The 14,246-nt window shown below is 42.2% G+C and overlaps 1 protein-coding gene across 1 annotated transcript in view; it reads left to right on the top strand.

The window, feature by feature from the left end:
- LOC115165112 (WD repeat and FYVE domain-containing protein 3) overlaps positions 1–14,246 on the top strand; it is a 191,662-nt gene that overhangs the window by 58,922 nt on the left and 118,494 nt on the right. Inside the window, exons 8-11 of the mRNA XM_029718147.1 lie at positions 1,710–1,876; positions 9,996–10,171; positions 10,394–10,545; positions 11,033–11,184. Coding sequence (XP_029574007.1) covers positions 1,710–1,876; positions 9,996–10,171; positions 10,394–10,545; positions 11,033–11,184 — 647 coding nt within the window. The remainder of the gene's footprint in view (positions 1–1,709; positions 1,877–9,995; positions 10,172–10,393; positions 10,546–11,032; positions 11,185–14,246) is intronic.

The raw sequence follows: 14,246 nt of genomic DNA, 5'->3' as shown, positions 1-14,246 counted from the left end.
CACATGGAGTAAAACAAAGCATACAGTCAATAATACAGTAGAAAAAAAAGAAAGTCTATATACAGTGTGTGCTTATGGCGTGAGGAGGTAAGATAATAAATAGGCCATAGTAGCGAAGTAATTACGATTTAGCAGATTAACACTGGAGTGATAGATTAAGTTTAAGCTAGAGATGTGTTATTGTTTTTTTGCATTGGATGTGTTTCAATCCACCTCATGTCCGATGTCACACTTCCGTGTCCAAGGTGAAATGTGGAAGAGCTAGAGTGGTTTTTGTCAGACCATGAGACATCGCGATAAAATGTCTTCTCACGAAAAAACGTCTGTCGCGTCTGAACTGTTTGACCTACAAAACTATTATATGACACCTCTATGGAAAGAGGACAATCTCGAGAACACGATAGTGCTCTTCGACCCCACCTGCAAATGTCACAGGACTCATATGAAGGTAAACAGTACCGGTCCCCCCCCTTCCCTTGGTAAACAGTACCGGTGTGAAAATTGAATGGAAGTATGGAGGTAGTTTTGTACCAACAAAAAAAGTGGTTAAATATGCGTAAAGAAATATATATATGTATATTTCCTGAGCTGTCTTATATCTCCTAGATGTAGGACAGACACTTCAGAACCTTGTTTCTTGATTTTGTGACTATCTTTTAAGCCATTTATTCATGTGTTATTCAATGTGTTTCTCTGGGCAATTTTTTTATTTTTTTGTATAATTAAAGGGGTCCTAAAATTCAAAATCAAATAGCTAAATGATCCATAGTATGACCATCTTAAAACAATTCCACATGATCATCTTAAAGCAATTCCACATTCCCATCTTAAAACAATTCCACATGACCATCTTAAAACAATTCCACATGTCCCCTTAGAACACCCCCACTGTACCAAACTAAATGCTTATATTAACCCCCGCTGTACCAAACTAAATGCTAGGCTGATATTAACCCCCACTGTACCACACTAAATGCTAGGCTTATATTAATCCCCGCTGTATCACACTAAATGCTTATATTAACCCCCACTGTACCACACTAAATGCTAGGCTTATATTAATCCCCGCTGTATCACACTAAATGCTATGCTTATTTTAATCCCCACTGTACCAAACTAAATGCTTATATTAACCCTCGCTGTACCACACTAAATGCTTATATTAACCCTCGCTGTACCACACTAAATGCTTATATTAATCCCCGCTGTACCAAACTAAATGCTTATATTAACCCTCGCTGTACCACACTAAATGCTTATATTAACCCTCGCTGTACCAAACTAAATGCTTATATTAACCATCGCTGTCCCACACTAAATGATTATATTAACCCCCACTGTACCAAACTAAATGCTTATATTATCCCCCGCTGTACCAAACTAAATGCTAGGCTTATATTAACCCCCGCTGTACCAAACTAAATGCTTATATTAACCCCCACTGTACCACACTAAATGCTTATATTAACCCCCACTGTACCACACTAAATGCTTATATTAACCACCACTGTACCACACTAAATGCTTATATTAACCCTCGCTGTACCACACTAAATGCGAGGCTGGAAGCAATAATGTGTGAGTTGAGATAAATACGAGAGATGATTCAGACAGGAACATGATAGTCTAGTAGAGATAAATACAAGAGATGATTTAGACGGGAACATGAATCACATAACTCACTATACTAAAATGTCTCCCCCCCCCAGATTGGAGCAGACCAAAGAGGAGGACAGCAGTGATGCTCTGAAGGACCTGGTCAGTCTGGTCACATGTCTAACCACCTATGGCGTGACAGAGCTCAAACCGGCCGGTCTAACCACTGGAGCTCCCTTCCTCCTGCCTGGCTTCGTACTCCCACAGCCTTCTGGGAAAGGTACAGTCCTCCAAATATCTCCAATGTCAATACATTTAACACATTTTCACAAACAAAGCCAGTGCTGACTTAGTAGCTTGGCCATACAGTGCATTCGGAAAGTATTCAGACCCTTCGACTTTTTCCACATTTTGTTACGTTACAGCCTTATTCTAAAATGGATTAAATAAAAAAATGTCCTCATCAATCTACACACAATACCCCAGAATGACATCACAGTACCCCAGAATGACATCACAGTACCCCAGAATGACATCACAATACCCCAGAATGACATCATAATACCCCATAATGACATAGCGAAAAGTTTTTTAAATGTTTTTCCTAATTTATAAAATATATATATATATATATATATATATATATATAACAGAAATACCTTATTTACATAAGTTTTCAGACCCTTTGCTATGAGACTTGAAATTGAGCTCAGGTGCATCCTGTTTCCATTGATCATCCTTGAGATGTTTCTACAACTTGATTGGAGTCCATCTGTGGTAAATTCAATTGATTGGACATGATTTGGAAAGGCACACACCTGTCTATACAAGGTCCCACAGTTGACAGTGCATGTCAGAGCAAAAACCAAGTCGTGAGGTCGAAGGAATTGTCCGTAGAGGTCCGAGACAGGATTGTGTCGAGGCACAGATCTGGGGAAGGGTACCAAAACATTTCTGCGGCATTGAAGGTCCCCAAGAACACAGTGGCCTCCATCATTCTTAAATGGAAGAAGTTTAGAATCACGTCTGGAAACCTGGCACCATCCCTATGGTGAAGCATGGCGGTGGCAGCATCATGCTGTGGGGATGTTTTTCAGCGGCAGGGACTGGGAGACTAGTCCGGATCGAGGGAAAGATGAATGGAACAAAGTACAGAGAGATTCTTGATGAAAACCTGCTCCAGAGTGCTCAGGACCTCAGACTGGGGCGAAGGTTCACCTTCCAACAGGACAACGACCCTAAGCACACAGCCAAGACAACGCAGGAGTGGCTTCGGGACAAGTCTCTGAATGTCCTTGAGTGGCCCAGCCAGAGCCCAGACTTGAACCTGATCGAACATCTCTGGAGAGACCTGAAAATAGCTGTGCAGTGACGCTTCCCATCAAACCTGACAGAGCTTGAGAGGATCTGCAGAGAAGAATGGGAGAAACTCCCCAAATACAGGTGTGCCAAGCTTATAGCGTCATACCCAAGAAGACTCGAGGCTGTAATCACTGCCAAAGGTGCTTTAACAAAGTACTGAGTAAATGGTCTGAATACTTATGTAAATGTGATTTTCAGTGTTTTATTTTTAATAAATTTGCAATAATTTCTTAAAAACTGTTTTTGCTTTGTCATTATGGGGTATTGTGTGTAGATTGATGAGGGGATTTAAAAAATTGTATTAATACATTTTAGAATAAGGCTGTTATGTATCAAAATGTGGAAAAAGAAGAGGGGTCTGAATACTTTCCAAATGCGCTGTATCGTGAGAACCCAGGCACTGACCTGACTCTCTGTGAAGCCACCGGAGTGTGAGAGACAAAATTGCCCAGAAGTGTCATAGGACTGTACAATATGTTAAACTATGGACTCATAACAGGGAAGTGACACATTGGCTTTGTCTGAAAATGTTACAAGGAGGGCTGTGACGTCACAACATTTTTGATGGCGGTTATTGGTAACCATTCGAATAGCCAATTAAAAAAAACATTATATATATATTTTTATCTTTAAAGATATGTGTTCTTCTCTCCTCCGCTCCTGACTGCATGTGGGAGGAGGAGGGGGGGGGGTGGGTGGCGGAATTGCCTAGGCAACCGAAGACTCGTTTTGCTACAACATCTTGCTTGTTTCAGCAACGAGTAACAAAGTTTCATCACACTGTAGAGTCCATGTTTACAGCAGAAATGGACTCAACCTCACGAATACCCGGCCATCCAGTCTTCAGTCAGCTGTTCTTTCCACATAAAATAAAATACATTTTATAGTAAATACAAAAAAAGTTCTGACAGTTCTTTTTTTTTTTTTTTTTCCCCATGACTGTCTTCAACCATAACCGTCAGTTATACGGTAGCTGTGCCAGACCTGGTTACTAGCTGTCTAATCATTGCTTCCTCCGTTAGCTCTTCCTTCATTTCCTGACAATAAAGATTTCCAGATGTCTTGAAGGTCCGTATTTCAGCCCTACAGAATGAGACTTGGTCTCATTCTGAGGCCAGTCTCCTAGTCTCACCCCTCATATCTTAATCCTCCATATGATTTTGATGCTCCATTGATCAAGGCCGCTTCACCTATTGGCCAATGCCATGGTTACCACCATGGTTACCGTCTCACACCCTCCTCTTCTCAGCCAGGTCTCCCCCTGGGAAAGAGGGTTTTCTAATCCCCATCTCAGACCTTCCTTCTTTCAGCCAGGTCTCTATATAACAGAACCCTGTAGTCTATATAACAGAACCCTGTAGTCTATATAACAGAACCCTGTAGTCTATATAACAGAACCCTGTAGTCTATATAACAGAACCCTGTAGTCTATATAACAGAACCCTGTAGTCTATATAACAGAACCCTGTAGTCTATATAACAGAACCCTGTAGGAACCCTGTAGTCTATATAACAGAACCCTGTAGTCTATATAACAGAACCCTGTAGGAACCCTGTAGTCTATATAACAGAACCCTGTAGGTTATATAACAGAACCCTGTAGTCTATATAACAGAACCCTGTAGTCTATATAACAGAACCCTGTAGTCTATATAACAGAACCCTGTAGGCTATATAACAGAACCCTGTAGTCTATATAACAGAACCCTGTAGTCTATATAACAGAACCCTGTAGTCTATATAACAGAACCCTGTAGGCTATATAACAGAACCCTGTAGGAACCCTGTAGTCTATATAACAGAACCCTTTAGGTTATATAACAGAACCCTGTAGTCTATATAACAGAACCCTGTAGGTTATATAACAGAACCCTTTAGGTTATATAACAGAACCCTGTAGTCTATATAACAGAACCCTGTAGTCTATATAACAGAACCCTGTAGTCTATATAACAGAACCCTTTAGGTTATATAACAGAACCCTGTAGTCTATATAACAGAACCCTGTAGTCTATATAACAGAACCCTGTAGTCTATATAACAGAACCCTGTAGTCTATATAACAGAACCCTGTAGGTTATATAACAGAACCCTGTAGGTTATATAACAGAACCCTGTAGTCTATATAACAGAACCCTGTAGGTTATATAACAGAACCCTGTAGGAACCCTGTAGTCTATATAACAGAACCCTGTAGTCTATATAACAGAACCCTGTAGGTTATATAACAGAACCCTGTAGTCTATATAACAGAACCCTGTAGGAACCCTGTAGTCTATATAACATAACCCTGTAGGAACCCTGTAGTCTATATAACAGAACCCTGTAGGAACCCTGTAGTCTATATAACAGAACCCTGTAGGAACCCTGTAGTCTATATAACAGAACCCTGTAGGAACCCTGTAGTCTATATAACAGAACCCTGTAGGAACCCTGTAGTCTATATAACAGAACCCTGTAGGAACCCTGTAGTCTATATAACAGAACCCTGTAGTCTATATAACAGAACCCTGTAGGTTATATAACAGAACCCTGTAGGAACCCTGTAGGTTATATAACAGAACCCTGTAGGAACCCTGTAGTCTATATAACAGAACCCTGTAGGAACCCTGTAGTCTATATAACAGAACCCTGTAGTCTATATAACAGAACCCTGTAGGAACCCTGTAGTCTATATAACAGAACCCTGTAGGAACCCTGTAGTCTATATAACAGAACCCTGTAGGAACCCTGTAGTCTATATAACAGAACCCTGTAGTCTATATAACAGAACCCTGTAGTCTATATAACAGAACCCTGTAGTCTATATAACAGAACCCTGTAGGAACCCTGTAGTCTATATAACAGAACCCTGTAGGTTATATAACAGAACCCTGTAGGAACCCTGTAGGTTATATAACAGAACCCTGTAGTCTATATAACAGAACCCTGTAGTCTATATAACAGAACCCTGTAGGCTATATAACAGAACCCTGTAGTCTATATAACAGAACCCTGTAGTCTATATAACAGAACCCTGTAGTCTATATAACAGAACCCTGTAGTCTATATAACAGAACCCTGTAGTCTATATAACAGAACCCTGTAGTCTATATAACAGAACCCTGTAGGTTATATAACAGAACCCTGTAGTCTATATAACAGAACCCTGTAGTCTATATAACAGAACCCTGTAGTCTATATAACAGAACCCTGTAGTCTATATAACAGAACCCTGTAGGAACCCTGTAGTCTATATAACAGAACCCTGTAGGAACCCTGTAGTCTATATAACAGAACCCTGTAGGTTATATAACAGAACCCTGTAGTCTATATAACAGAACCCTGTAGTCTATATAACAGAACCCTGTAGGAACCCTGTAGTCTATATAACAGAACCCTGTAGGAACCCTGTAGTCTATATAACAGAACCCTGTAGTCTATATAACAGAACCCTGTAGTCTATATAACAGAACCCTGTAGTCTATATAACAGAACCCTGTAGGAACCCTGTAGTCTATATAACAGAACCCTGTAGGTTATATAACAGAACCCTGTAGGAACCCTGTAGGTTATATAACAGAACCCTGTAGTCTATATAACAGAACCCTGTAGTCTATATAACAGAACCCTGTAGGCTATATAACAGAACCCTGTAGTCTATATAACAGAACCCTGTAGTCTATATAACAGAACCCTGTAGTCTATATAACAGAACCCTGTAGTCTATATAACAGAACCCTGTAGTCTATATAACAGAACCCTGTAGTCTATATAACAGAACCCTGTAGTCTATATAACAGAACCCTGTAGGTTATATAACAGAACCCTGTAGTCTATATAACAGAACCCTGTAGTCTATATAACAGAACCCTGTAGTCTATATAACAGAACCCTGTAGTCTATATAACAGAACCCTGTAGGAACCCTGTAGTCTATATAACAGAACCCTGTAGGAACCCTGTAGTCTATATAACAGAACCCTGTAGGTTATATAACAGAACCCTGTAGTCTATATAACAGAACCCTGTAGTCTATATAACAGAACCCTGTAGGAACCCTGTAGTCTATATAACAGAACCCTGTAGGAACCCTGTAGTCTATATAACAGAACCCTGTAGGAACCCTGTAGTCTATATAACAGAACCCTGTAGTCTATATAACAGAACCCTGTAGTCTATATAACAGAACCCTGTAGTCTATATAACAGAACCCTGTAGTCTATATAACAGAACCCTGTAGGTTATATAACAGAACCCTGTAGTCTATATAACAGAACCCTGAACATTAGGTGATAGAGATAATATACTGCATGTAGGTCTGGTTAGGTGATAGAGATAATATACTGCATGTAGGTCTGGTTAGGTGATAGAGATAATATACTGCATGTAGGTCTGGTTAGGTGATAGAGATAATATACTGCATGTAGGTCTGGTTAGGTGATAGAGATAATATACTGCATGTAGGTCTGGTTAGGTGATAGAGATAATTTACTACATGTAGGTCTGGTTAGGTGATAGAGATAATATACTGCATGTAGGTCTGGTTAGGTGATAGAGATAATTTACTACATGTAGGTCTGGTTAGGTGATAGAGATAATATACTACATGTAGGTCTGGTTAGGAGATAGAGATAATATAATACATGTAGGTCTGGTTAGGTGATAGAGATAATATAATACATGTAGGTCTGGTTAGGTGATAGAGATAATATACTGCATGTAGGTCTGGTTAGGTGATAGAGATAATTTACTACATGTAGGTCTGGTTAGGTGATAGAGATAATATACTACATGTAGGTCTGGTTAGGTGATAGAGATAATATACTGCATGTAGGTCTGGTTAGGTGATAGAGATAATATACTGCATGTAGGTCTGGTTAGGTGATAGAGATAATTTACTACATGTAGGTCTGGTTAGGTGATAGAGATAATATACTGCATGTAGGTCTGGTTAGGTGATAGAGATAATATACTGCATGTAGGTCTGGTTAGGTGATAGAGATAATATACTGCATGTAGGTCTGGTTAGGTGATAGAGATAATTTACTACATGTAGGTCTGGTTAGGTGATAGAGATAATATACTACATGTAGGTCTGGTTAGGTGATAGAGATAATATACTGCATGTAGGTCTGGTTAGGTGATAGAGATAATATACTGCATGTAGGTCTGGTTAGGTGATAGAGATAATTTACTACATGTAGGTCTGGTTAGGTGATAGAGATAATATACTGCATGTAGGTCTGGTTAGGTGATAGAGATAATATACTGCATGTAGGTCTGGTTAGGTGATAGAGATAATATACTACATGTAGGTCTGGTTAGGTGATAGAGATAATATACTACATGTAGATCTGGTTAGGTGATAGAGATAATTTACTACATGTAGGTCTGGTTAGGTGATAGAGATAATATACTGCATGTAGGTCTGGTTAGGTGATAGAGATAATATACTACATGTAGGTCTGGTTAGGTGATAGAGATAATATACTGCATGTAGGTCTGGTTAGGTGATAGAGATAATATACTGCATGTAGGTCTGGTTAGGTGATAGAGATAATATACTACATGTAGGTCTGGTTAGGTGATAGAGATAATATACTGCATGTAGGTCTGGTTAGGTGATAGAGATAATTTACTACATGTAGGTCTGGTTAGGTGATAGAGATAATATACTACATGTAGGTCTGGTTAGGTGATAGAGATAATATACTACATGTAGATCTGGTTAGGTGATAGAGATAATTTACTACATGTAGGTCTGGTTAGGTGATAGAGATAATATACTGCATGTAGGTCTGGTTAGGTGATAGAGATAATATACTACATGTAGGTCTGGTTAGGTGATAGAGATAATATACTGCATGTAGGTCTGGTTAGGTGATAGAGATAATATACTGCATGTAGGTCTGGTTAGGTGATAGAGATAATATACTACATGTAGGTCTGGTTAGGTGATAGAGATAATATACTACATGTAGGTCTGGTTAGGTGATAGAGATAATATACTGCATGTAGGTCTGGTTAGGTGATAGAGATAATATACTGCATGTAGGTCTGGTTAGGTGATAGAGATAATATACTACATGTAGGTCTGGTTAGGTGATAGAGATAATATACTACATGTAGGTCTGGTTAGGTGATAGAGATAATATACTGCATGTAGGTCTGGTTAGGTGATAGAGATAATTTACTACATGTAGGTCTGGTTAGGTGATAGAGATAATATACTACATGTAGGTCTGGTTAGGTGATAGAGATAATATACTACATGTAGATCTGGTTAGGTGATAGAGATAATATACTACATGTAGATCTGGTTAGGTGATAGAGATAATATACTGCATGTAGGTCTGGTTAGGAGATAGAGATAATATACTACATGTAGGTCTGGTTAGGTGATAGAGATAATATACTGCATGTAGGTCTGGTTAGGTGATAGAGATAATTTACTACATGTAGGTCTGGTTAGGAGATAGAGATAGAGATAATATAATACATGTAGGTCTGGTTAGGTGATAGAGATAATATACTACATGTAGGTCTGGTTAGGTGATTAAGGGTATATGAAGATACACTTTTTAAAGCGTTTAAGTCTCAATTGTTTGTCTCCTTATAAACGTAGTGTTATGTTTATAATGCTGGTCATCTATGAACATTTGAACATCTTGGCCATGTTCTGTTATAATCTCCACCCGGCACAGCCAGAAGAGGACTGGCCACCCCTCATAGCCTGGTTCCTCTTCACCCGGCACAGCCAGAAGAGGACTGGCCACCCCTCATAGCCTGGTTCCTCTCTAGGTTTCTTCCTAGGTTTTGGCCTTTCTAGGGAGTTTTTCCTAGCCACCGTGCTTCTACACCTGCATTGCTTGCTGTTTGGGGTTTTAGGCTGGGTTTCTGTACAGCACTTTGAGATATCAGCTGATGTAAGAAGGGCTTCATAAATAATATTTATTTGGCTATATAACAGAACCCTGTTATATAATCCTGTCTATATTTTTTAGATGAAACTACGAAGCGTTTTTTTTTTTCAAAAAACGTTTGTGTCTCCTCCAGGCCACACGGTGAGGAACCTCCAGTCGTTCGCCGTCCTACAGAATGCCTTCCTGAGGGCTAAGACCTCACTGCTGACCTCCACGCTGCTGGACGCCATCGGCAACATCTACGCTGCCGACCACGCCAACTACTTCATCCTTGAAGCGCAGCACACGCTCTCACAGTTCGCTGACAAGGTCTCTGTTATCACCCTGTATCGTTAGCACTGTTTATAACTCATTATTGACATTTATTTATATATATATATCATATTTTTGGGGGAGTTATCTATCAAATGTTTTTTTATAATCAGACTACTTGTAGGTGTTGTCATCAACACTGTCCTGATCCTCTGAGATACAGACACACGTCTTGTCGTTGTAACCCAAAAAATAAAAGTCAACCCGTTTATTTCCCAGGTGGCCAAGCTGCCAGATGCCCAGGAGAAATACTTTGACCTGTTGGAGTTTGTAGTGTTCAGTCTGAACTATGTTCCCTGTAAGGAGCTGTTCAGTGTCAGCGTTCTGCTGAAGGGCTCCACGTCCTACACCTGCAGTATCACAGCTACCAGGTCTGTCTGTCTGTCTGTTTCTCTGTCTGTCTGTCTGTTTCTCTGTCTGTCTGTCTGTTTCTCTGTCTGTCTGTCTGTTTCTCTGTCTGTCTGTCTGTTTCTCTGTCTGTCTGTTTCTCTGTCTGTCTGTTTCTCTGTCTGTCTGTTTCTCTGTCTGTCTGTCTGTCTGTCTGTCTGTCTGTCTGTCTGTCTGTCTGTCTGTCTGTCTGCCTGTCTATCTGTTTCTCTGTCTGCCTGTCTGTCTCTCTGAACAGTCTGAACCACAGTACCAGTCAAACGTTTGGATACATCTACTCATTCAAGGGTTTTTCTTTATTTTTACTATTTTCTACATTGTAGAATAACTATGAAAGAACACAAATAACACATATGGAATCATGTAGTAACCAAAATGGTGTTAAACAAATCAAAATATTTTTTATATTTGAAATGATTACTAATGTATTCTGAAACGTGTGTATTTCTCTGCCCCCCCCATCCCCCCCAGGACTCTGCTGAAGTTGAGTCGTCATGACGCAGTGTTCAGTGATGTGTTGAGGGAGGTGGGGCTACTGGAGGTGCTGGTTAACCTCCTGCATAAATACGCTGCCCTGCTCAAAGACCCCGCAACGCAACAACAGCTACAAAACAACGGCCAAGGTGAGTCTCCTCAGATCAGAGGCAAAACACTGGGTTGTCTTCATTAGGGCACACTGTTGCAAAACATTAAAACAAAAAAAAATCCAATAAGAAACACACATTGTCACGTCCTGGCCAGTATAAGGGTTAATTGGTATTGTAGTTTGGTCAGGGCGTGGCAGAGGGTATTTGGTTTATGTGGTTCAGGGTGGTGTGTTTTGGTGAAGGGTCATTTGGTTTAAGTATTCCGGGGTTTTTGGGCACTGTTTGGTTTTCAGTTATTCTATGTCTAGTCTAGTATGTCTGTTTCTATGTCTGGTTAATTGGGGTTGGGACTCTCAGTTGAAGGCAGGTGTTGTCTATCTGCCTTTGATTGAGAGTCCCATATATGAGGGTGTGGTTGTGTTTGTGATTTGTGGGTGATTGTTCTGTGTTCAGCCCTAGGCTTTGCCAGACTGTTTTGTTGTTCGTTCGTTTTCGTGTTTTGTTGTTTTGGAGTGTTCTTTTGATTTAATAAATGTTCAAAATGAGCATACGCGTACCTGCTGCGTAATGGTCCTCGTTCACCGACGACAACCGTGACACACATTTTCAAGTCCTTTATAAGTACCTTCCAGATTTACTCTGTTTCTGACCGTTTCTTCCTGTTCATGCCCAGTGAATAGGACCCTGAATAACCCAATCAGAAAGCCTTGCTTGACTGAAGGAAATTATTTGTGATGTCTCATCTGGTTGGTAATAAGTCCTCCAACAGGCCGTCAAATCCTCCAATCCCTGACTTCCCTGATAGAACACAACCATGTTCATCATAGACCAGAACATGGAACAGAGGGTTCACCTGAGGGGTAATGGAACAGAGGGTTCACCTGAGGGGTAATGGAACAGAGAGTTCACCTGGGGGATAATGGAACAGAGGGTTCACCTGAGGGGTAATGGAACAGAGGGTTCACCTGGGGGGTAATGGAACAGAGAGTTCACCTGAGGGATAATGGAACAGAGGGTTCACCTGGGGGGTAATGGAACAGAGGGTTCACCTGAGGGGTAATGGAACAGAGGGTTCACCTGGGGGGTAATGGAACAGAGGGTTCACCTGAGGGATAATGGAACAGAGGGTTCACCTGGGGGGTAATGGAGCAGAGGGTTCACCTGGGGGGTAATGGAACAGAGGGTTCACCTGAGGGATAATGGAACAGAGGGTTCACCTGAGGGATAATGGGGGGTAATGGAACAGAGGGTTCACCTGGGGGGTAATGGAACAGAGGGTTCACCTGAGGGGTAATGGAACAGAGGGTTCACCTGGGGGGTAATGGAACAGAGGGTTCACCTGAGGGGTAATGGAACAGAGGGTTCACCTGAGGGATAATGGGGGGTAATGGAACAGAGGGTTCACCTGGGGGGTAATGGAACAGAGGGTTCACCTGAGGGATAATGGAACAGAGGGTTCACCTGAGGGGTAATGGAACAGAGAGTTCACCTGGGGGATAATGGAACAGAGGGTTCACCTGAGGGGTAATGGAACAGAGGGTTCACCTGGGGGGTAATGGAGCAGAGGGTTCACCTGGGGGGTAATGGAACAGAGGGTTCACCTGAGGGATAATGGAACAGAGGGTTCACCTGAGGGATAATGGGGGGTAATGGAACAGAGGGTTCACCTGGGGGGTAATGGAACAGAGGGTTCACCTGAGGGGTAATGGAACAGAGGGTTCACCTGGGGGGTAATGGAACAGAGGGTTCACCTGAGGGGTAATGGAACAGAGGGTTCACCTGAGGGATAATGGGGGGTAATGGAACAGAGGGTTCACCTGGGGGGTAATGGAACAGAGGGTTCACCTGAGGGATAATGGAACAGAGGGTTCACCTGGGGGGTAATGGAACAGAGAGTTCACCTGGGGGGTAATGGAACAGAGGATTCACCTGAGGGATAATGGAACAGAGGGTTCACCTGAGGGGTAATGGAACAGAGGGTTCACCTGAGGGATAATGGAGCAGAGAGTTCACCTGGGGGGTAATGGAACAGATGGTTCACCTGGGGGGTAATGGAACAGAGGGTTCACCTGAGGGATAATGGAGCAGAGGGTTCACCTGGGGGGTAATGGAACAGAGGGTTCACCTGAGGGGTAATGGAACAGAGGGTTCACCTGAGGGGTAATGGAACAGAGGGTTCACCTGGGGGGTAATGGAACAGAGTTCACCTGAGGGATAATGGAACAGAGAGTTCACCTGGGGGGTAATGGAACAGAGGGTTCACCTGGGGGGTAATGGAACAGAGGGTTCACCTGAGGGGTAATGGAACAGAGGGTTCACCTGAGGGATAATGGAACAGAGAGTTCACCTGGGGGATAATGGAGCAGAGGGTTCACCTGGGGGGTAATGGAGCAGAGGGTTCACCTGGGGGGTAATGGAACAGAGGGTTCACCTGGGGGGTAATGGAACAGAGGGTTCACCTGGGGGGTAATGGGGGGTAATGGAACAGAGGGTTCACCTGAGGGATAATGGAACAGAGGGTTCACCTGAGGGGTAATGGAACAGAGGGTTCACCTGGGGGTAATGGAGCAGAGGGTTCACCTGAGGGATAATGGAACAGAGGGTTCACCTGGGGGTAATGGAGCAGAGGGTTCACCTGGGGGGTAATGGAACAGAGGGTTCACCTGGGGGGTAATGGAACAGAGGGTTCACCTGAGGGATAATGGAGCAGAGGGTTCACCTGAGGGGTAATAGAACAGAGGGTTCACCTGGGGGGTAATGGAACAGAGGGTTCACCTGAGGGATAATGGAGCAGAGAGTTCACCTGAGGGATAATGGAACAGAGGGTTCACCTGAGGGATAATGGAACAGAGGGTTCACCTGAGGGATAATGGAACAGAGAGTTCACCTGGGGGATAATGGAACAGAGAGTTCACCTGGGGGGTAATGGAACAGAGGGTTCACCTGGGGGGTAATGGAACAGAGGGTTCACCTGAGGGGTAATGGAACAGAGGGTTCACCTGAGGGATAATGGGGGGTAATGGAACAGAGGGTTCACCTGGGGGGTAATGGAACAGAGGGTTCACCTGAGGGATAATGGAACAGAGGGTTCACCTGGG

Source organism: Salmo trutta, chromosome 27, assembly GCF_901001165.1.
Source record: "Salmo trutta chromosome 27, fSalTru1.1, whole genome shotgun sequence".
Classification (NCBI taxonomy): Eukaryota; Metazoa; Chordata; class Actinopteri; order Salmoniformes; family Salmonidae; genus Salmo; species Salmo trutta.
The sequence above is the reverse complement of the archived record's forward strand: the minus strand, read 5'-3'. Positions and strand labels throughout refer to the sequence as shown.